Source organism: Phymastichus coffea, unplaced genomic scaffold, assembly GCF_024137745.1.
Source record: "Phymastichus coffea isolate CEN01 unplaced genomic scaffold, Cenicafe_Pcof_1.1 PCOF00005, whole genome shotgun sequence".
Classification (NCBI taxonomy): Eukaryota; Metazoa; Arthropoda; class Insecta; order Hymenoptera; family Eulophidae; genus Phymastichus; species Phymastichus coffea.
Genome location: NW_026706816.1, coordinates 1,962,340 through 1,984,157, shown reverse-complemented (window position 1 = coordinate 1,984,157; position 21,818 = coordinate 1,962,340). Strand labels below are relative to the sequence as shown.

Genomic DNA, 21,818 nt, shown 5'->3' with positions numbered 1-21,818 from the left:
GTCTGTATCCCCACCTGACTGACGGAAAAATTAAATACAGGTTTACTAGAATCAAAAAAAAGTTAAGTGAGGCTTCAAACGATACTTTGACTAGTGACAGTGAAATGTACTCCCTTTCTGATTCTTCTCAAAAATAAATAGATATTTTCATTATGAACTCAGTCATAGAAAAAAATCTCAAAATAGTTTTCTGGAATTGCAAAAGTATATCAAAAAGAACAGAAGAAATACCCAATGAATACTACAATGATGGGTAGAAAAGCACAACATTCTGCCGAAAAACCAAACTGGGTTCAGAAAAGGACAATCTACCGTTGATAACCTCCTCAACCTAACTCTAAATGTAGAAGATGCGTTTAGCGAAAGAAAAGATGTACTTGCTGCTTTTCTCGATATTAACGGTGCGTTTGATAATGTGATTATCGATATTCTTCTCCGAGAACTCTCAACCATAGGCTGTCCTGCTGAACTTGTAAAGTTTGTCAATTTCATTGCCTCTGACAGAGAAATTTACACTGAATCAACTGGCTACAACCCGAGAATCGTTAATAAGGGAGTCGCCCAAGGAGGGGTGCTCAGTCCGTTAATGTTCTGCATATACATAGCCAGAATAGCAAGTAAAGTGCCGAAAAGCGTTACAGTCGCCAAATTTGCCGATGATATTGCTGTATACTGCAAAAGGCCTCCACCCGAGTCTTGCAAAAAGTTGATTAATAAGTCTGTCGACATCATCTATAAAAATTTACGCGATCTTGGTCTAGATCTTTCACCCGAGAAAACTATACTTATGCATTTTAATAACAAACATATCAAACCAGGCCAAACCGAAATAAAAATAAAAGATACCACTATCAAATCTTCAGAGTATACTCGCTTTCTCGGTATAACTTTAGATTACCGACTAACATTTAAAAATCATATAGAACAAATTCACAAGAAGACATCAATGGCCATGAATATTATCAAGTTTTTGCGAGGCACTTGGTGGGGAGCTCAGCCTAACACTTTATTAACTCTGTACAAAAGCTTTGTCCGCTCTATTATTGACTATGGGTGCTTCGTATACTATCCAACACAAGTTGAACTCACTCAGAAATTAGAGAAAATTCAGTATTCAGCAATCAGACTATCTCTAGGTTATAGAATCAGTACACCAACGAACATTTTGCTCTCTGAATCAAAATTAGTTACAATCAAAAATAGAACCAAATACCTTTGCCGCAACTATCTACACAAGATTTTGTCAAATAAAAGCCTGTTGGTTCACGACAAAATTAAATATATTCACAAGCACATCAATAACCCAAAAAACAAACGCAAGTTTCGTGAGCGACTTATAATAAAATGTATCCAAGACCTTCTCACAAACGACAACAAAATTTTCTCAGGCATCCACTACGGTATGTACGAAGTGGACTATTCCACACTCATCGGCGATCTCGACATCAGCATCAATCTTGGTGAAACTTTAAGTAATTCAAAAGATCCCAACGTCGAGCTTGCTAAGTTGAAAAACGAACATAAACCTTACTTCATATTTACTGATGGAAGTAAGTCAGAGAATTCTACCTCAGTAGGCTGCGCTTGTATCTGCGAAGACCTGAATATCGAAATAGTCAAAAGCATCGATAAAAGAGCATCCATATTTACAGCCGAATGCATCGCTTTACTAGAGGCAACTAAACTAGCTCTACGCTATCCTAACAGAGATGCGTACATCTTTACTGATTCTCTCAGTGTATTATTATCTCTTTCAAACGTCAAATTCTGTATTAAAACTAATCCGTACATTCTTGAAATACGCAGAAAAGCTCTGGACTTCAAACATAAAAGTCCCAACAATTCGGTTCTTAAATTTTTGTGGATTCGATCGCACACTGGAATTGACGGCAACGAAAAAACCGACATGGCGGCTAAAACTGTCTCTATGTGCACTCCCCATAACCTCACGAAAATTCCCTATTCTGATCTGCGCCAACTTTTCAAGATAGAATCAATAGCTAATACTCGTGAACTTATATGTACTGAGGGAATCAACAAAGGTGTAAACTATTTTCAACATTACCACAATGAAAAAGACAAACCATGGTTTGCTTATTGTAATCTTCCTCGCGCATTAATCACAACCATCAACCGCTGCAGATCGGGACATTACAATCTTGCACATTCTTTAGGACGAATCGGTCTGAAAAATTCTTCTGATTGTGAATGCGGTTGCCCTATGCAAGACCTCGATCATATTCTTTGGCAATGCCCAATTTATGATCAACAACGCTTAAAATTTGTAAATGATCTGATAAAACAAAAAATGTTCCTTCCAATGTATAGCACAACTCTTTTAGCCAACCCGACAGCCGAAATCTGTACTAGCGTTTATAACTTCCTTTCGAACTGTAAATTAAAAATTTAAAGCACAATTGATAATGTAACCTATTGTAACGTTAAAGCCACTAACAGGTGAACACTGTGAAATGTTATAACATTCTGTATATTTTTATAGCATAATAACCTCGTAATGGGGTACTAACTGCTTAAATAAATAAAAAAAAAAAGTGTTGATTCACTAGTCTTACTCAATTCGTCTTCATCACCATCATCAGCAGCATCAGCAATAGACATAGCGGATTCAAATGTAGAATCAAGCGGATGTAATGTAGAATTTAAGTCATTAACAATACTATTGAAATATCGAGATTTATAGGGAGTGTCAGATGTTGTTTTTGACTTGAAAACTTTATCGAACGTAATTTTCTTCTCCTTGTTCGTTTTCTGTTCAGTATTATCGTTAGTTTTATCAATAGCTACCTCCACAAGTTTCTTCAATGGATCAACCATAGGTTTAAAAGTATCATTCAATGTATTTTCTAAATCAACTTTGTCACGTTTTATTAGTTGATACTTACGTCTGATGGTATCACGAGCCTCAGATAATTGCTCGAGCATCTTCTTTTCTTTTTCAAAATTAGCCATGTTGACGCTTGCAATTTCTAAAGTTAAATAATCTTCATTCGTTCACTCCGCTATATTTATAGCAAAAGAATCGAATCCTTTTCTATACCGTCCATGATTGATTGGTCTATCTCTATCAATAACTATAAATCCATGATTATCGTCTCTCCAACATTTTGAACAAATTGCTTTAAACTTCTCAAAAGTCATATCTGAGTTAACATGATCGTTGTAAATATGTTTAATATTCACGTCATCTTGTCGAAACAAAACTAGTAAATTCACATTATCTCGAATGAGATGCTTCGGTATGCGAGCCTATGTTTGACAGAAATAGAAACTATCTACTTTTTTATGTCTTATCATATAGAAAAATGCTCTCATGTTGTCCTGCTTTTCAGTGGCTATATCGTCAAAAATCATGATGGAATTCGGATTAGCTTTATCCGGTGAAACAACTGCCTCATGCTCGCTGAATGCATAATACTGTATACCATCAATCGGTTCCAATAAATCTTTTAAAAACTTATACTTTGGTTGATTGAGGGAATTTGAATAAACATAAATGTTTTCAAATCTAAGTCCATTAGGATGTGTGATTAGTGTTAGCAAACAGTTAGTTTTCCAACAGTTACTAGGACCACAGAAAACTGCTCGTATACGAGGTGTGTTCAAAAAGTAAGGTGACTTTTCAAATTTCACGGGCAACGTACTTTCTATTATCGATTTTTTTGTTTTGTTATGTTGGTACACTCTTCCCAAACATCTGTACCAAGTTTCAAGTTTTTTTTTTTTTTTTTTATTTCCAATAAAAATTACAATCTGTCCGAGGACAATAAGTAAATGTTATTAAACAATACATACATTGGTTACAATAAATTTGTTATGATTACATGAAGGTACTTCACCGTTGCTCAGTACCTGTACGTTAATTACCGTATTTACTTAATTTACATTAAAAATGGTGTTTTATATTTTTTAAATCTTGAAACTGTTGGCGTTGTATTTATTAGTTCCTTGGCGAGTTGGTTTGGATGTACCGAGATTCTATTTGTATATTTTTTGCAGAATGCTTCTATTTCTTCTCGTACGGTTACTATGTTTACGTCCTTCCTTATGTATTCGTTTGTGACAAACCATGGTGCGTCAGTGATGTATCGTAATGTTTTATTTTGGAATCTTTCTATTATATCTATGTTTGATTTTGTAGCAGTGCCCCACAATTGAATGCCGTACGTCCATACTGGTTTAATTATTGCTTTGTAAATTAATAGTTTATTTTTTATTGATAGTTTGGATTTCCTTCCGAGTAACCAGTAGTATTTTCTCGTCTGTAAATTTAATTGCTTTCTTTTTGTCCATATGTGGTCTCTCCATGTTAGTTTTCGGTCCAGGTGCATTCCTAGATATTTTGCTGAGTCTCCTTGTGGGATCAGTTTATTATTTATTTATACTGGTGGGCATATTCCTTTTTTTTTTGTGTAGGTTACTTGGATTGACTTCGTTTCATTTATTGTAATCCTCCAGTTATTGAACCATTTTAGTGCTATATCCAAGTATTTTTGCATATTGTTTGAAGCTTCTATTTCATTAGCATGTGATATCATTATTGCTGTGTCGTCTGCGTATGTGGCTATGTTGACGTTATCTACAATTGGCAAATCGTGTGTATATATTAAATATAATATAGGACCGAGTATGCTTCCTTGGGGAACTCCGGCTTTTATTTGGTATAATCCAGTTATTTCATTATTCATTTTTACCTTGAAAGTTCTAAAGTTTAAATATGATTTTAGTAATGAATAGAGATTTTTAGGTACTATTTTATTAAGTTTATATAAAAGTCCTTCGTGCCATACCTTATCAAATGCTTGCGCTACATCAAGAAATACAGCATTGCAGTATTCATTCTTCTCAAAAGTTTTTCTTATTTTATTAATAACGACTCTGTTTATTTGTTCTATTGTGGCGTGATTGTTGCGGAAACCGAATTGATGTTCAGGTATTATATTTTGTTCTGTTAATATTTTGTTTAATGTTTTACTTATTACTTTTTCACAGATTTTAGATAAGGTGGGTAATAAGCTGATTGGCCTGTAAGACGTGACGTTTTGGGGCGGTTTACCTGGTTTTGGGATGAGTATCATTGTTGCTATTTTCCATACTGTGGGGAAGTAACTTAAGCGAAAAATTGAATTTATTACAATAGTTATGTACCATATGGCTTTTATGGGTAGTTCTTTCAGTAGTTTTGCATTAATATTATCATGACCAGGGCTCTTTTTATTTTTTAAATTGCGTATTATAAAATTTATTTCTTTTACTTTAATATTTTTATTTAATTGTTCATTATCATTGTTATTTTGTATATTATTTAATAAGTTTTGTTCTTCTACTTATGTTATTTTCCGTTGGGAGGGATTAAATACATTTTGTAGGTGTTTAGCGAATGTGTTAGCTTTATCCATATTAGTTCTAGCCCAGGTCATATCATTTTTTAATATGGGAGGTGAGAATTTTTGCGGTTGATCAATTTTTTTAGTTGCTTTCCAGAGTGAATAGTCAGTAGCGTCAGTTGCAGTTAGGTTAGTAAGATAATTATTTATATTTTCATTTTTTTCTTCATATAAAATTTTTTTAAGTTCTTTAATAGATCGATTATATTGCGTTTTATGTACTTGTAATTTAGTTTGCTGCCATATTTTTCTTAGCTTTCTTTTTTCTTTAATTTTATCCATTACTGTTTTAGAAATAGTTTGATTTATGTTTTGTTTTGATATGTTTATAGGAGTTGCATTTTTGGCAGCTTGATATATATTTTTATTTAGTTTTTCAATCGCAATATCGATATCCTGCTTGGTCTTTAGTGGTATATTACATGTAAGTTTTTCATCTATTATTTCTCTGTAAAGTTTCCAGTCTGTTTTTTTATTATACAGTGGGATATTTTTTGAAGTTGTTTTAATTGTTGAATTAAATTTAATAATAATTGGGGAATGATCAGAAGTTAAATCAAGGCATGTTTTAGCTGTAAAATATTTAGGGCATAAGCCTTTTATAATTGCAAAATCTATTAGGTCTGGTAATTTATTTATGTCAGAGGGCCAGTAAGTCGGTTCGCCTGTTGATATTGGTGTTAAGTTTTCGTCTTTCATCACTGCGTATAGTATTGCTCCTTTAGGATTTGGAGTTAGCGACCTTGATCCCCACCATGTATGTTTAGCATTATAGTCTCCGCCAGCAAGGAAGCGATTTCCTAGGCTTTCAAAGAATTTTTTATATTTTTCTTTTGTTATTGTGTGTCTTGGAGCGCAGTATAATGCAGATAGAACTATTTGGCCGGTATTATCTGAAATTGCTACATTTGTTGCTTGTAAGTAGTCGTATTTGTATGGTTCTACTTCATGATGATTTATTGTATTTTTAATTACTATAGCTGTTCCTCCGTGTGCCTTGCCGTCGGAATGATTTGTGCTGTATAGTGTGTACTGTGGGATTTTAAGATAGTTTTTATGTGTAAAATGTGTTTCAGATATTAACATGACATCTATGTTATTTTCTATGAGAAAAGGTTTTAATTCTATACTTCTTTGCGCTAAACCGTTAGCGTTCCATATTGCTATTATTATTTCTGTGTTCATTTGATTTTGTTTATGAGCGTCGTAAGTAGATTTAGCATTGTGTCCATTCGATTCATCAACTGTGTCATCATGTTTTCAAGTTGACTGTTATTATTTTGGTTTTCTATTAGTTGTGGTGTGTGTGGTGTCTGTGTTTGTTTTGATTCTTCTTGCGCTGTGTTTATGTTACCTCGTGCAGCTTGTGCATATGAGACGGTTGGTCTTATGATATTTTCCGTGTTTATTTCTATTTGTTTTAGTCTTAATGCCGGAAAAAATTTTTGTTGTAGAATTTTTCTTGCGTTGCATCCTTTGTAGCTAGCTACATGATTTCCGCCACAGTTTGCGCATTTGACTTCTTTTATTTTTGCGTGTATTGGGCAGTCTGCCGTGAAATGATTTTTCGCACATTTCACGCAAACAGGCAACCTATGGCAATAGTTTTTCGTATGGCCATATTCTTGGCATCGCATGCATTGTAGAATGTCTCGCTTTTTACGCGGGGGCTCGAAGCTAATGATTTGGTTCATTAATTTATTGATTTCATATATTTCTTTATTGTTTACATTGGTTTTAATTTCAACGAAAAAAATAGGTAGTGGTTGCTTTGTTATTCTGTGTTTAATGTTCGAAATTCTAATTACGCTGTGGTTATACGATTCTATTTCTTTTTTAAGTTCTTGTAAATCAACCGACGGATGAATGTTTTTAAGTACCGCTTTATATGGTTTGTTTTCTTTCTTTTGGAATGTATAAAAGTTGGTGTTTTTTCTCTCTAGTTCAGTTATCGTAGGGGTAAATAATTCCGGATTTTCTATTTGAATTTTAATTTCATTATTTGGTAATACTTTTAGGGTGTATTCATTTTTGGTAACCTGATCTAAAAGGGCTTTTAGGGGACTAATATTTAATACGCCACTTACGAATATCGGCGGTGATTTTGCTGGTTTTCTGACTACCTGTGAAGACGTTGGTGTGTTAATGTTTTCGTTTTCCTTTTCATTGTTTTTGTTATTTTCCGTTACTTCCAGCACTTTAAATTGGTTGTTCAGTGTAACTGTGTCATTGGAATTACCAAGCCAATAGTCTTTAATATAAGTTTGCCTTTTCTTGAGTAAACGATTTTCTTCTGGGCTACTTCTTAATCTTTTGTTTTGCACTGTTTTCCATACTGTTGTTTCTTCGGTTGTTTTTTCTTTTTGCACTATTTGGTTATTTTCAGCCATACTGGCTGCGTTTTGTTTAATTTCGAGAATAAATGTGTTTTAAAATAATCTTAGAATAAATTTAGAATAAACTTAGAATTTCTCAGATTTTTCACGAGCGTTTCATCACACGTCCGTACAGGACGAGCTCAACAGTCGAAGTGAAGTTTCAAGTGTATAGCATTTTTTGTTTGGTTGTGAGAGGCGTAAAGGTTATAAGTGTTTTGCGTGCTCGGCGATTTCTTGCTATCGAAAAATATGGATCAAAGGATTTGCATCAAATTTTGTGTAAAAAATAAAATAAAGTGCTCCGAAACACTTGAAATGTTGACGGTGGCATACGGTGAAACTGTTCTGAGTAAATAAAATGTTTACAAGTGGTACAAACTCTTCCAAGATGGCCGGGAAGATGCCAATGACGAGCCTCGCTCTGGACGCCCAAGCACGTCAACAATTGATGAAAACGTTCAAGCAGTGAAAAAAACTGTTCTGGAAAATCGTCGAATCACTATCAGAGAAGTTGCTAAGGATGTTGGTATATCGCTTGGCTCGTGCCATGAAATTTTTTCTAACGTTTTGGGCATGAGACGTGTGTCAGCGAAGTTTGTTCCGAAATTGCTAAATTTTGACCAAAAGAACCGTCGCATGAGCATCGCTCAAGAACTGTTGAATGACGTCAACGACGACCCAGATTTACTCAAAAGGGTCATAACTGGTGACGAATCATAGGTATATGGTTATGATATCGAAACCAAAGTCCAATCGTCCCAATGGAAGAGCCCAGATGAGCCAAGACCGAAAAAAGCACGCCAAGTTCGATCAAATGTCAAAGTTTTGCTCACTGTTTTCTTCGATTACCATGGCGTGGTGCATCAGGAGTTCTAACCATATGGACGTACGGTCAATAAACAGTATTATCTTAAAGTTTCACCGTTTGCGAGAAGCAATACGAAGAAAACGCCCAGAATTGTGGAAAAACAATTCATGGCTTTTGCATCACGATAATGCCCCTGCTCACTCATCTTTGCTTGTGAGAGATTTTTTGGCCAAAAACAACACCACAATCATGCTTCAGCCACCATATTCACCAGATTTGGCCCCATGTGACTTTTTCTTGTTCCCAAAACTAAAGAGACATATAAAAGGACGGAGATTTGCAACGATTGAAGAGATAAAGACTGCATCGCTGGAAGAGCTCAAGGCTATACCGAAAAGTGCTTATGAGAAGTGCTTTGAGGATTGGAAAAACCGTTGGCATAAGTATATCGTATCTGAGGGGGATTACTTTGAAGGGGACAACATAAATATTGATAAATAAATAAATATTTTTTCTTAAAAATACAAAGTCACCTTACTTTTTGAACACACCTCGTACTGTCAGGCAGTAGTTCACCATGTCTTTTTTTCTCATTTTTCCGTCTCAACCACATTATCAAAATTTATGACTTGCAACTTAAGTGGTTGCTCTTTGTATATTGTTTTCTAATCACCGATCGAACGACGAATGAGACTGCTAACTATAAAAAGACTGTTTATATATTTTTTAGTTTCATTAAGACTTTGTCTTTTGATGAGGTATGATCATTTGTTACAAAAGAAAGACTGGTGGTGCTGGCTTAGTGAATAAGATCATTAATAACTTACCATTCGAAGCTCATTTGCCTGGTTATCAGTATTGCGGGCCGGGAACTGAATTGAAAAAACGACTTGCTTGCGATGATCCTGGAAAAAATCCGCTAGACGCTGCTTGTAAAGATCACGATATTGCTTATTCTCAGAATGGAGAGAACATTGAGGCGATAAACGAAGCCGACAAAATTCTAGCTAAACAAGCCTGGGATAGAGTGCAAGCGAAAGATAGTAGTTTTGGTGAGAAAGTTGCTGCGTTTGCTGTAGCCAACATAATGAAAGTTAAAAGTAAACTTGGTATGGGTGTTAAAATTTTAAAACGAGGAAAGAAACGAGGTAAGGGATTAAAAAATCGCCGACAACAACTACAGCGACGAAAGACACGTGTAAAAAGTAAAAATCTATCAATTACATTGAAAAAAATTATTAACGCTACCTCGAGAAGTATTGTACCTAGTAATAAATCACTCTTTGTCATTCGTTTGGCTATAAAAGGCGCTAAAGAAGCTGTGAAGAAGGCTGAAGGAAGAAGAAAAATAAATATTCCTCGTATTTTACCAATTTCTAGTAAAGTGGGTGGAGCTCTTCCTTTTTTAATTCCATTATTTGCCGCTTTGAGCGCCACTGAAGCTTGAGCTAGAGGAGCTGCTTCAATAGCAAAAGCCGTTAACAGTGCTAAGGCCGCTCAAAATTAATTGAAAGAAGCTCATAGACACAATAAAACTATGGAAGCTATTGCTATTGGTAAAGGACTTTATTTGAAACCACATCGTAAAGGTTATGGTCTTCATCTGAAACCATATTCAAGTGGAAAAGGTTTAAAAAAAAAAGCTCGAAATAACTTTACCTAATCGAGCACTGACAGATCATGATATAAGAAAATATGCTAAAATACTAAAAATTGCAAATTTTCGAGGTGTTTTTATGCGTGATGCTCTACCGACCGATGGACCTCGATATCAAGAGACAGCTATTGTTAATTTGGATAATAAAGGGGATCAGGTACTCATTGGGTAGCATATAAAAAGAAAAGCGATGAGGTTATGTATTTTGATAGTTTTGGTAATCTACAGCCGCCTATAGATCTATTGCTTTATCTCAAAGTTAATAGAATCATGTATAATTATATTAGATATCAAGATTTTAATACATATAATTGCGGCCATCTTTATCTCAAATTTCTTTTAAACAAACTATAGAAAAGACAACTAGTATAAAAAATACTCATTCGACAAATGACTATCATTTGATATGAATCTGTCATGGAGAATACACTAACATTGAGTCTCTCGGGAACGTCATCCGTACTCGAATCATATTATTTTCTACCGATCGAATTGATAACAAACAAAAAATACGTTCTTGGTCTAGTTGAGCTATTGATATTTAAATCAATACCAAACATTGACGTTGGTTATAATAAATTTTACATTGAAGGTCAAGAAGCTATCACTTTACCGATTGGTAGCTACGAAATAGAAGATATTGAAAGCTTTCTCATAGACGCATTAGCACCTAAAGGTATATCGTTTAGCCTAAAACCAAATAATAATACTTTACGTAGTGTCATTCAGTGCAGTTAAAAAATACATTTTGAACCAGAAGATTCTATTGGATCAATTTTAAGCTTCACTAGACGTACGCTCGTTGAAAACGAAATACATAGTTCTGACTTACCCGTCACTATTCTCAAAGTCAACGCTTTACGTGTAGAGTGTAATATTACTACAGGCTCTTACATAAACGATCGCAAAGTACATACTATACATGAATTTTTCCCAGCAGTTCCACCTGGATATAAGATTATAGAAGTTCCATCTCACGTCATTTACCTTCCAGTCGCTGTGAGGAGCATTGATCATTTTCAAATTCATATAGTTGATCAAGACGGAAACCTAGTTAACTTTCGAGAAGAAGTCATCACAGTGCGAGTACATATAAAGACCATATCTTAGTAATGGGTATCATTTACAATATAAAGAGCGGCCGAGGCTATATTAAAAGACAAAAATTTCGAACAGCAACCAGTCAACAGCGAGCTATCAAACCGCTCACACCTCAGAACATTCAATTCCTGAAAAGCTTGAGACTAGAAGTCGTCGAAAATCGTGGAAGAAAATATTGTGCATATTAGTGTGTTGTATAAAACAATAACAACAACAACAACAACAATATGGAGGGAATTCTAGACATTCATTCAGCTGTCGCTTTCGATGAGTCTATAGCTCATTATGAAGTTCATGCGCATCAGCCTTATTCATTATCATATTTCAATAATAGCGATGAAATTCATATAGCAATTCAACATCAAGATTTATCTCTCCTTCCATCACGCAGTATGATTCATATTTGTGGTCGGTTGACCAAGCCGGACGGTACTATTAGTACTATTGTAACACTTTATTAGTCAACAACGCTCTCTGTCATTTGTTCGAGGAAATACGATATGAAATAAATTCTATTGAAATTAATAAAGTGAAAAATGTAGGCTAAACAACTCTCATGAAAAATTGGCTTTCACTCAATCCATGTCAGAGCTCCTAGGTTTTTTTGATGTTACTATACCTCTCAGTATGTTGATTGGCTTTGCTGAAGATTATCGGAAAATTGTAGTCAATGTCAAGCATGAACTTATTCTCACAAGATCAAGAGATGATTTGAATGCTATTTTGTGTGCTCCAATAGGGAATCCTGCTGCTTTAGAAAAAACAAAAATTACTTTAACTAAGGTTGAATGGTTGATGCCATATGTGATGGTTGCAGACAAAGAAAAAATCAAATTACTCAATCAGATCGGACGAGATCGTGCAATTACAATGAGTTATCGTACTTGGGAAATGTATGAGTATCCAAAATTACCACGTACATCAAAGCATGTTTGGAGTGTTAAGACTTCCAATCAATTGGAAAAGCCTCGCTTTGTTATTTTAGCTTTTCAAACTAAACGTAAAAGTTCGGCGAGTGTTAATTCTAGTAATTTTGATCATTGTAATATTAGTAATGTGAAGCTATTCCTCAATTCACAATGCTATCCGTATGGAAATCTCAATTTGAATATCAATCAAAATCAGTATGCTGTTCTCTACGATATGTATACTAATTTTCAAAACGCTTATTATGGTAAAGAAAACTAGCCGTTACTCAATAAAAAAGATTTCATTAATAAAGTGCCGCTAATAGTTATAGACTGCTCCAAACAAAACGAAACATTAAAAAGCGCGCCAGTCGATGTTCGCCTAGAATTTGAAACTCGGACTGATTTTCCTGAAGATATTGCAGCCTACTGCTTAATATTACACGATCGTATTGTACAATATAACCCAATTAGTGGTGATGTTAAAAAATTAGTTTGAAATTAACAAGACATTATGTAATTAATGTATACAATGCTTTTCAATAAAAAAGATAATAAATTATATATATTGTTGGAATTTAATAAAAACTACCTATAACCATACTATATAGTGACTATGACGCCCTATACTTTCGATTAGTGAGGTATGGTGACTATGGCGCTCTCTACTTTCGAATAGTGAGGTATAGGCTTTATATAGAACAAACACGTGCCTCTACTCTCATAACGGTTTTAGAAACTAGTAGAGTTCACATTAACTTCAGCATCTTTTCAAATGGATTTTGTAATAGATTTTCAAGGCTTTCAAAGTTTAAACGAGACTTTTGTCTGTAAAGAACTCGCATATCTACCGTTAGATGTAGATACTGTTCCAACTGTGTTTTTCTTCGAACCACCATATCATTGGTTTCAACTTCCTTTCAAGTGTCGAAAAGTGAATCATTTCTTAGAAACGCGTCATCATGGTTTATTATGGAGATCCGGTCTTATTCCATATAAAAATTTAGCACGTGTACTAAACAATCATTTAAATAATTCTAGAAATATTTATGTAAAAGGATTAAAAAAGAAACAATGGTTACAAAAAATTTTACCTGAAAAGTAAGTATTTTTATTTATTTATTTTTTTGTTAGAAATTAAAATCATTATTAATTAAAAATTTTTTTCCTTTTTTAGAAAAATTTTAGAACTGGAAAGCGAGATGAGATGTCCACCAATGAACGCATTACCTTACCCATTAGAAACAATATGTACATATCATTACAATAAACCAGCTAACTTTGTATGTGCCGTTACAAATGCACAAAGATTGTTTTTATGGATAAAAGCTAGACTGAAGCAATCTGAAATGGAAGGTATTGATGAAGTTGACAATATTACATATAAAAATTCAACTCAATATTTCAATATAGTGATGTCAACTACTGAAAATAAAGATTATAGACAGAATGTATTATATTTAATGTATAGTTGAATGAACAATAAATTAATAATTAATCGAAAATTCTATAAGTTTTATTAATTAATATTCAAATTAAATCAAACTGTAAGGTTAAAAAATTCCCGAAATCTAATGAAACTACTATAGCGCTTGCTTAGAGAAAGAGAGAGAGAGCAGCATATAACTTACCAAGCTCTCTCCAAGGGCCCAAATACCCTACTATTAAAGGAGAGCGAGAGAGAGAGAGAGAGAGCAGCAGCATCCACACTATACAGCGTATGCGTCTAGCAAGCTAGAGGCGCTATCCCCCTCTTCAAGGGCTACACGGCGCACACTCCTAGCAAGCAGCTAGAGACGCTACCCCCTCTCCTAGGACATGCATCTAGTCAACATGTTTATTGTTGAAGGAGAGTGAGAGAGGAAGGGAGGGAGGGAGAGAGAGATATATTTTTTTTAATTTAAATAAATTTATTTAATTTTATTAAATTACATTAAATTTAATTAAATTACAAAAATTTTTTAATTTTTTAATTATTTTTCCTACCACATGGTTTGGTAGGTCGTGTAGGTTTCCTGTTAAAACATGAAAATACACTAGGGTCCGCAATTATTTTAATAGATTTTACCTTGGGTACCACTTTCTGCGTACTCGTGGTATTAGCGGTAGGTAAAATCATGCTGCTGCTGCTGCTGCTGGTAGCGATGATTGCCGGTGGAAGGGCATTTTCGATGCTACTCATGGGGTGTCTATCCATAGCATCAGAAGCAACATTCTGCTAAAAAATAATATTCATTTTAAAAAATTTAGTTATTAAATAAAAAATGTATTTATCTATAATAATAAATAATCTTACCTTCAGAAATTTCTTCTTTGGTGGAAGAGATGTAAACGCTGCTAACGGAACAGCGTTTACACATCTTTTTTTGGCTGCTTTTACGGCTGTTGTTTCGCTCGCAGCCCTCGCAGCCTTTTCGGCTGCAGACTTTGCAGCCCTCGCTGTCTTCTCGGCCGCAGCTTTAGCAGCCTTTTCAGCCCTTTCAGCTAAATATTTTGCAGCCTTTGCTGTCCTTTCAGCCGCGGCCCTTTCGAGCTCAGCGGCCCTTTCGAGCTCAGCGGCCCTCTCGCTTACGGCCCTTTCAGCTGCAGCTTTTTCGGCTGCAGCTCTTTCGGCCGCAGCTCTTTCTATCCTCTCAACATCCTTGTCTTTTTTCGTTGCGTTTTAACCCTCAGTATGAGGTAAAGCGTTATTGGAAAGAGTGCAAGCTGGTGTGAATGGTCGAAAGTTTCCTAAATTATATGTGGCCCTGAAAAAGGATAGTGCACGCTGCTAGAACGCATCTTCATTTAAAAAGGAACATCGGTTGTGCTTTAGACTCTTAGCAACGACTTCTACAGCAACCTACCTTAACAACCTCTGTAGGTGGGTGGAAGAGTGGGTGAATGGGGGGGGGGGGCACTGTCGAAGGGCCCACTGGCTTCTGTCTCAGGACATACGCATATACCTTATGCATTGGCGGCGCATCTTCAATGCATAAGCTACATCGATTACCTTTTAGGTACTCAGCGGGAGGTATCAAAGGTACATCAAATGCCTTTTAGACACTCAGCATGGGGTCTCACTCTGTTGAAGAGGCCCCATAAGCTACATCGACTACCTTTCAGGTACTCAGCGGGAGGTGTCAAAGGTACATCAAATACCTTTTAGAGAGAGAGAGAGAGAGAGAAAACAGCATGCGCACTATACGGTGTACGCGCCTAGCAAGCTAGAGACGCTACCCCCTCTCCGAGGGTTCACACTCAGCCAGCACAAGCGTCCTATGAAGGAGAGCGAGAGAGAGAGAGAGAGAGACCATCATATAGTTTACCAAACACCCTACCGACTTCTACAGCATCCTACCTTAACAACCTCTGTGGGTGGTGGGGGGGGGGGGCACTGTCGAAGAGGCCCACTGGCACGCGGGAGGTGTCAAACGAACATCAAATGCCCTTTAAATACTCAGCATGGGGCCCACTGGCACGCGGAAGGTGTCACAGGTACATCAAATGCCTTTTAGACACTCAGCATGGGGTCTGACCATAAATTAAAAGGTGTCACTACCGTGACACCTTCATCGGGCGGCTCCTTTGTGTCCCAGAACATACACGTATCCTTATACATTGGCTGTATCCTTTGTCGGCTCCTTTGTGTCCCAGAATATACATTGCTTATCTACTCCAATCTACCAAATCCGAAGTCTTATTGCTTCGAGAGTCACGCCAATCGTCAAGTTAAAAATCGTCGATCGTTCTTGTTTTAGCTACGACTAAATTAAATAGTTTAATAAGAAATACTCGGAGCAATTATCGAGCGCAGAAAATCGCCTAACTACTTGCGCTTATCATGAACAACACGTCGATTAATTAGGTACCAGGTATAGATTTCTGATACAAACCTAAACTCAGCACCATCAGTCACGTCACGAGGGTCACATCGAGGATGGAAGCGATATTCACGCAGTATCTACGAGATTAAGAAGTACGGTGGCTATTTTGTTAAAAAAAATAGAGAGATAAAGAGTACAACAGTTATTAAATATTCACGGAAAAATGAAGAGCAGAAATTTAGTGATAGTGAGTAACTTGATGCTGACCATATTATTATCATCTGCCGTTTAGATTTGTGGCATTGCTTCTGATTATATGGTTTTATAACAACTAATGATTGTAGTAGTTTTCAATCATGGATGATTGTACCGTCGTTTTCTGAATTGTTCACATAAATTTCGAATATTTTTCAATGGTCGTGAAAATTCTGAACAACTAATTATTGTTTCACGAACCTCGGAATTGTTGACCTCCAAGTTCCATATAACTTGTACACAATATCATCACTCAAATAGCGCAATGCTATTACGCACAGCACAAAACAGTACGCGAACGACACGACGTTATGGATAACTGTGCGCATGCTACTGTCACCTTGTTTACAAACAAAACAATCAAGCGAACATATCTTAGGATTCCTTCTTTGATGATCACTCATCAACTCCGGCCTTTGACTCAAAAAATAAGTTTTTCAAATATAATATATTAATATTTATCTTAAAACTAAATTAACCTACGGAAGAGAGTATCATAAAATGGAATTTAGCCATTGTCACGTTATTTTTAAAATAGCAACAACATTTTTATAACATACCCCCCCCCCTCTCCACACTTCATAAAAGGCAAACTGTATATACCAATTTCATACATCATAAATCTGAAAAATATATATCATATTTTTATCTAGTTTTTTATGTAAAAACATACATAAGTTTTGATCCGTTAATATAAATGCAAAAATTGTCTTTAGATTTAAAGTGATATTCTTATCTAATTATTTAAATATCTTTACAGAATTCATGGAAGCAATGACGAAATAAAGCTACATTGCCAATACGCAGACTATTAGAAATCAACTTTGCAAAATTACAAAAGAAGAATAAGAAATTTTTTTGATTTATCTATTTTCCATCATTATCAGAAAATCTACTTCCAATTAATTAAATATATTATTGTACCTTCAGAATAATATTCAAATAAATGTTACTCTTAGCTTATAGAATATCTCAAAAGTTTATGACAATGATATTCTACTATTGAATATTAATTACAAGAAAGAATAAATCTATTATCTCATTATTTGTTTACTAACTAATATTGTAACACTATATAAAAATAAATATATATTAAATAAAAATAAAAATAGTTTTATGTAATATATTAAGAAGACAATAATTATTTTTAAAATTATACATATATAATCTGGGTCATTTTCATGAAGAACAATGACTTACAAAAAAAAAGTAGTGCGTATATTTAAGAAGGGTCATCTACTTTTTTTTTTTTTTTAATTTGTAGCTTTATTAACTTCATAATACAAAAGTTACTTAGCTATATACAAAAGTAGTATTTTACAAAAAGAAAGATAAAATATACTTATACTAAATACTTAAAAATGTGACGGTGTAGGCCTGTCATGGCCTGCACCGTGTGCTTGCCTCCCTCTCCTTCTTAGGCAAAGGCGCACGGCCGGCATCAAGCGCACGTTGTTATCACGTGCCTGATGCCTGCCCCTTTTATTTTTCAGCAACGCACGAGAGTGGAAGGAGAAGCCGTGGACGCGACGATGCGATCGAGTATTGAGAGTGCGAGAGAGAGAGAGAGAGAGAGAAAAGCAATAGTTTGAGTGTTGGGCTTGGCGCGCGACACTTGTCGCGACCGGCATTGCCGCGTGCCGCCGATTAGGAGGCGAGTGGTGGGAGAAGGCGTGAGAAGCCGGCTCTCATGCACTCGCGACAGAGAGTTACGCGATGCGCGCGACAGCAATCAGTCGTACGAGTTAGCTGGTAACCATCGCTGCCTGCCCTTTGTCCGGAAGAAGTCAGCATTCCTCAGCAGATCGGCCGGACGGGACTTCCTCTGCCAGCGACGCAGCAGTTGCCCTGCAAGAAGCTGTCATCGAGGCAACACCCGACAGCCTTTTCTGCCAGGTGGCCGGCCACGCAGCAGCTAGGGGTTTTCCAGCCTAGCCGCCGGTGGGATACCTTCAAGGCTGCCAGCAACAGCGACGTCCACCAAAATTGGTCAGGTCACCGATTCCTCTCTCTCTCTTTGTATCTCTTCCTTTCCTCGGCGATTCTCACGGTTCGCGTTGCTACGCCAGGCTTTTCCGAGCCGGCGTAGTTTTCGGCAGTGTGTAATTTAAGTAATTGTTTGAGCCGGTTAACGAGGTGACATGGCGCTAACGTGCCGGTCATCTCGTTTAGATTAAGTTTGCGCGTTATTGTTAATAAGTGTTTGTACTTTCGCCGGCACTCTAGGTAGTGCGTTGTAATAAACGGTTTGTCAACGAGTTGTGTGTGGAAAATCATTTGCCCGCTGTTCTCCTTCCTGCTTTGCTTGGAGCGATACACCGCCTCCCTTGCCTTCCCCCTTTATAAATAATTGGTAATAGTAGTGAATATATCGGCATTGCACGCCGACGCTATTACAAATAATATAATAACTGTGGACGCTTATATTATATTAAATCTTATATCTTAATTTTACATTTTTGGATAAATCTATGCACCATTTGCAATATTTATATATGTGGTTTACCTAGGAAACATTTGATGTCAAATGGGGGGTATAGTTTAACTTTGGCTAATGATCTAAATGAATACTTTCTCTGTTCATCATATAATGGGCATAGCCATATAAGGTGGTTTAAGTCCTGTACTCCCCATTTACATTCACACATAGCGTCCTCAACAATTTGAGCATTTCTATCAGTATCGTATATTCTATCGAGCAAAACAATGGCAAGTTTCCAGCCAAATAAACGTCATTTGCGGGAAGCGCTGCTTCTATTCTTTAATATGGGGAAAAGTGCTGCTGAGGCCTTTCGTTTGCTTTCGGAAACTTATGGTACGGAATGTATTGGTGAATCAACGTGCCGCGAGTGGTTCAAACGGTTCAAAACTGGTGATTTTGAAGTTGAAGACAAGGATCGCTCCGGAAAGCCGAAAACTTTCGAAGACGAGGAATTGGACGCTTTGCTGAGTGAGGATTCGTGTCAGACTCAAAAAGAACTTTCTGCAGCATTGGGCGTCACACAACAAGCCATTTCCCTGCGCCTAAAAACATTGGGATTCATCCAAAAGGTTGGAAACTGGGTGCCCTACGAATTGAAGCCAAGGGACGTCGAACGGCGATTTTGCATGTCCGAAATGTTGCTGCAGAGGTACAAAAATAAATCATTTTTGCATCGTATTGTCACTGGCGATGAAAAATGGATTTATTACGACAATCCTAAACGGAGACATTCGTATACAAAGCCCGGCGAGCCCGCCCAACCGACACCGAAACGAAATATTCACGTGAATAAGGTCATGCTCTGCATATGGTGGGATCAAAAGGGTGTCATATACTACGAACTGCTTCCGAGTGGTCAAACCATCAAAGGACCATTGTATCGAACCCAACTAATCCGTCTGAAGCGGGCGTTACAGGAGAAACGGCCAGAATATGAGACTAGGCATGAGTCCGTCATTTTGCAGCACGACAACGCTAGGCCACATGTTGCGACTTCGGTGAAGAACTATTTGGAGAATAGTGGATGGGAAATTCTGCCTCACCCGCCTTACAGCCCAGACCTGGCACCATCGGACTTTCACTTGTTTCGGTCGATGCAGAACGCTCTTACGGGAATACGCTTCACTTCAGCAGAGGAAATCAAAAATTGGCTTGATACATTCTTGGGCTCGAAAGATGAAAAATTTTTTTGGTCCGGAATTCACAAATTGCCTGAAAGATGGGAAAAAGTTGTAACTTTTGATGGACAATATTTTGAATGAAGGATATGTAACCATATTTTCATAATAAAGCCTCAAACTTAGAAAAAAAACGCTGGAAACTTACTTGTACACCCAATATATTAACTTTGTTTTTAGGGTTGCTAAGAGTTAAAACGAGGCTTAGTGAATCAGTAAATATATCAATATTATAGTTTATGAATTCTAATGCAATATCTATAGCATCAGAAAGCGCAATACATTCTGCAGTAAAAATGGAAGCTTTATTAATAATACTTTTTGTTTTAATTACATTAAGTTAAGGGCAGACGCAAGCACTGCCTACAGATTTACCTAATGGTGGTTTACTACCGTCTGTATGGAATTTTCCTTTGCGAAGGTTTGGGTATACAAAAAATTAGGATTGTCACATTTTCTCAATTTATCTCCAAATTCAGTATCAACGTTAATATGAGTTTTAATAATTTCGTGATCGTAGTTATACAAGCTGGGAAGTTCGACTTTATACAAGCAAGACCGAGTTTAGATGATAGGATAAATCCTTTATTATCCAATAATATAAATCTAGCTTGCAAGCACGGGAAAGATTCCCAGCAGTGCCTAGATTGCATTAAAAGTTTTCGAGAACTCGGACGGATTCCGAAAAAAAGGTTAGAAAACTAGAAGACTATTTTAAAGCAAATCCAAACCAGCATAGAGCGCATTGATCGCCCTAATAAAAATCAAAAGAAGATTAAAGAATACGAGGGTCGTTTGAAAAGTCCGTGCAAAGTCAGAGAGATGGCACTACTAGTGCGTATCAAGGTTATTTTCAGTTAGTGGCATATCTTGGAAGAGCACACACCAAGTTTCAGCTAGATCGGCCAATTACTTTGAGTTTTACATTCGTTTCAATCAAAGAAATCTAGTGGTTATAAAGAAATGGACGAAAAAGATTTTCGTGTATTGATTAAACATTACTTTTTCAAAGGCAAAACGCCTCAGGAGATTAAAGAGAAGCTTCATAAATATTATGGTGATTGTGCACCTTAGAATGGTTTATAAGTTGTTTCAAAATTTTCGGAGTGGCCATATGAGCACGAAAGACGCTGAACGTTCTGGACGCCCTGTTGAGGTTACCACTTCAGAAATCATTGATAAAATCCATGATATGGTGATGGCTGATAGAAGAGTGAAGGTGCGTGAGATTGCTAATACTGTAGGCATCTCGAGCGAACGGGTACATAATATTTTGCACCAACATTTGGATATGAAAAAGCTATCCGCTAGATGGGTGCCGCGATTGCTCACGATTGACCAAAAACGAGATTGTGTGAAGTGTTGCAGGAATAGTTTGCAGCTGTTCCAGCAAAATCCGCAAGACTTTAAGCGTCGTTTCATCACTGTAGATAAAACATGGATACATCACTACACTCCTGAGGCCAAAGAATAGTCTAAACAATGGGTTACTAAGGGGGAATCTGCTCCGAAAAAAGCAAAGACAATTCCTTCGGCCGGGACGGTTATGGCGACTGTCTTTTGGGATTCGCAAGGAATAATCTTCATCGACTATCTGGAAAAGGGTAAAATCATTACAGGCGAATATTATTCATCGTTATTGGATCGTTTGAAAACCGAGGTGCTAGAGAAACGTCCACGATTGGCCCACAAAAAAGTTCCTCTTCCACCACGACAATGCGCCAGCTCACGCCTCAGCAGTTGTGGCCACAAAACTGATGGAGATAGGGTTTCAACTCGTTTCACATCCCCCCTATTCTCCAGACTTGGCTTCGTCGGACTACTATCTGTTCCCTAATAT

The 21,818-nt window shown here is 36.5% G+C and overlaps 1 protein-coding gene across 1 annotated transcript in view; it reads left to right on the top strand.

Annotated features, from left to right (window-relative positions):
• Positions 1-17,294, top strand: part of LOC131667528 (troponin C, isoallergen Bla g 6.0101-like) — a 540,200-nt gene extending 522,906 nt beyond the window's left edge. The window contains exon 5 of the mRNA XM_058941001.1: positions 17,079-17,294. Within this exon, the coding sequence (XP_058796984.1) occupies positions 17,079-17,104 (26 nt within the window). The 3' untranslated portion in view covers positions 17,105-17,294. The remainder of the gene's footprint in view (positions 1-17,078) is intronic.
• Positions 17,295-21,818: the final 4,524 nt, after the last annotated feature.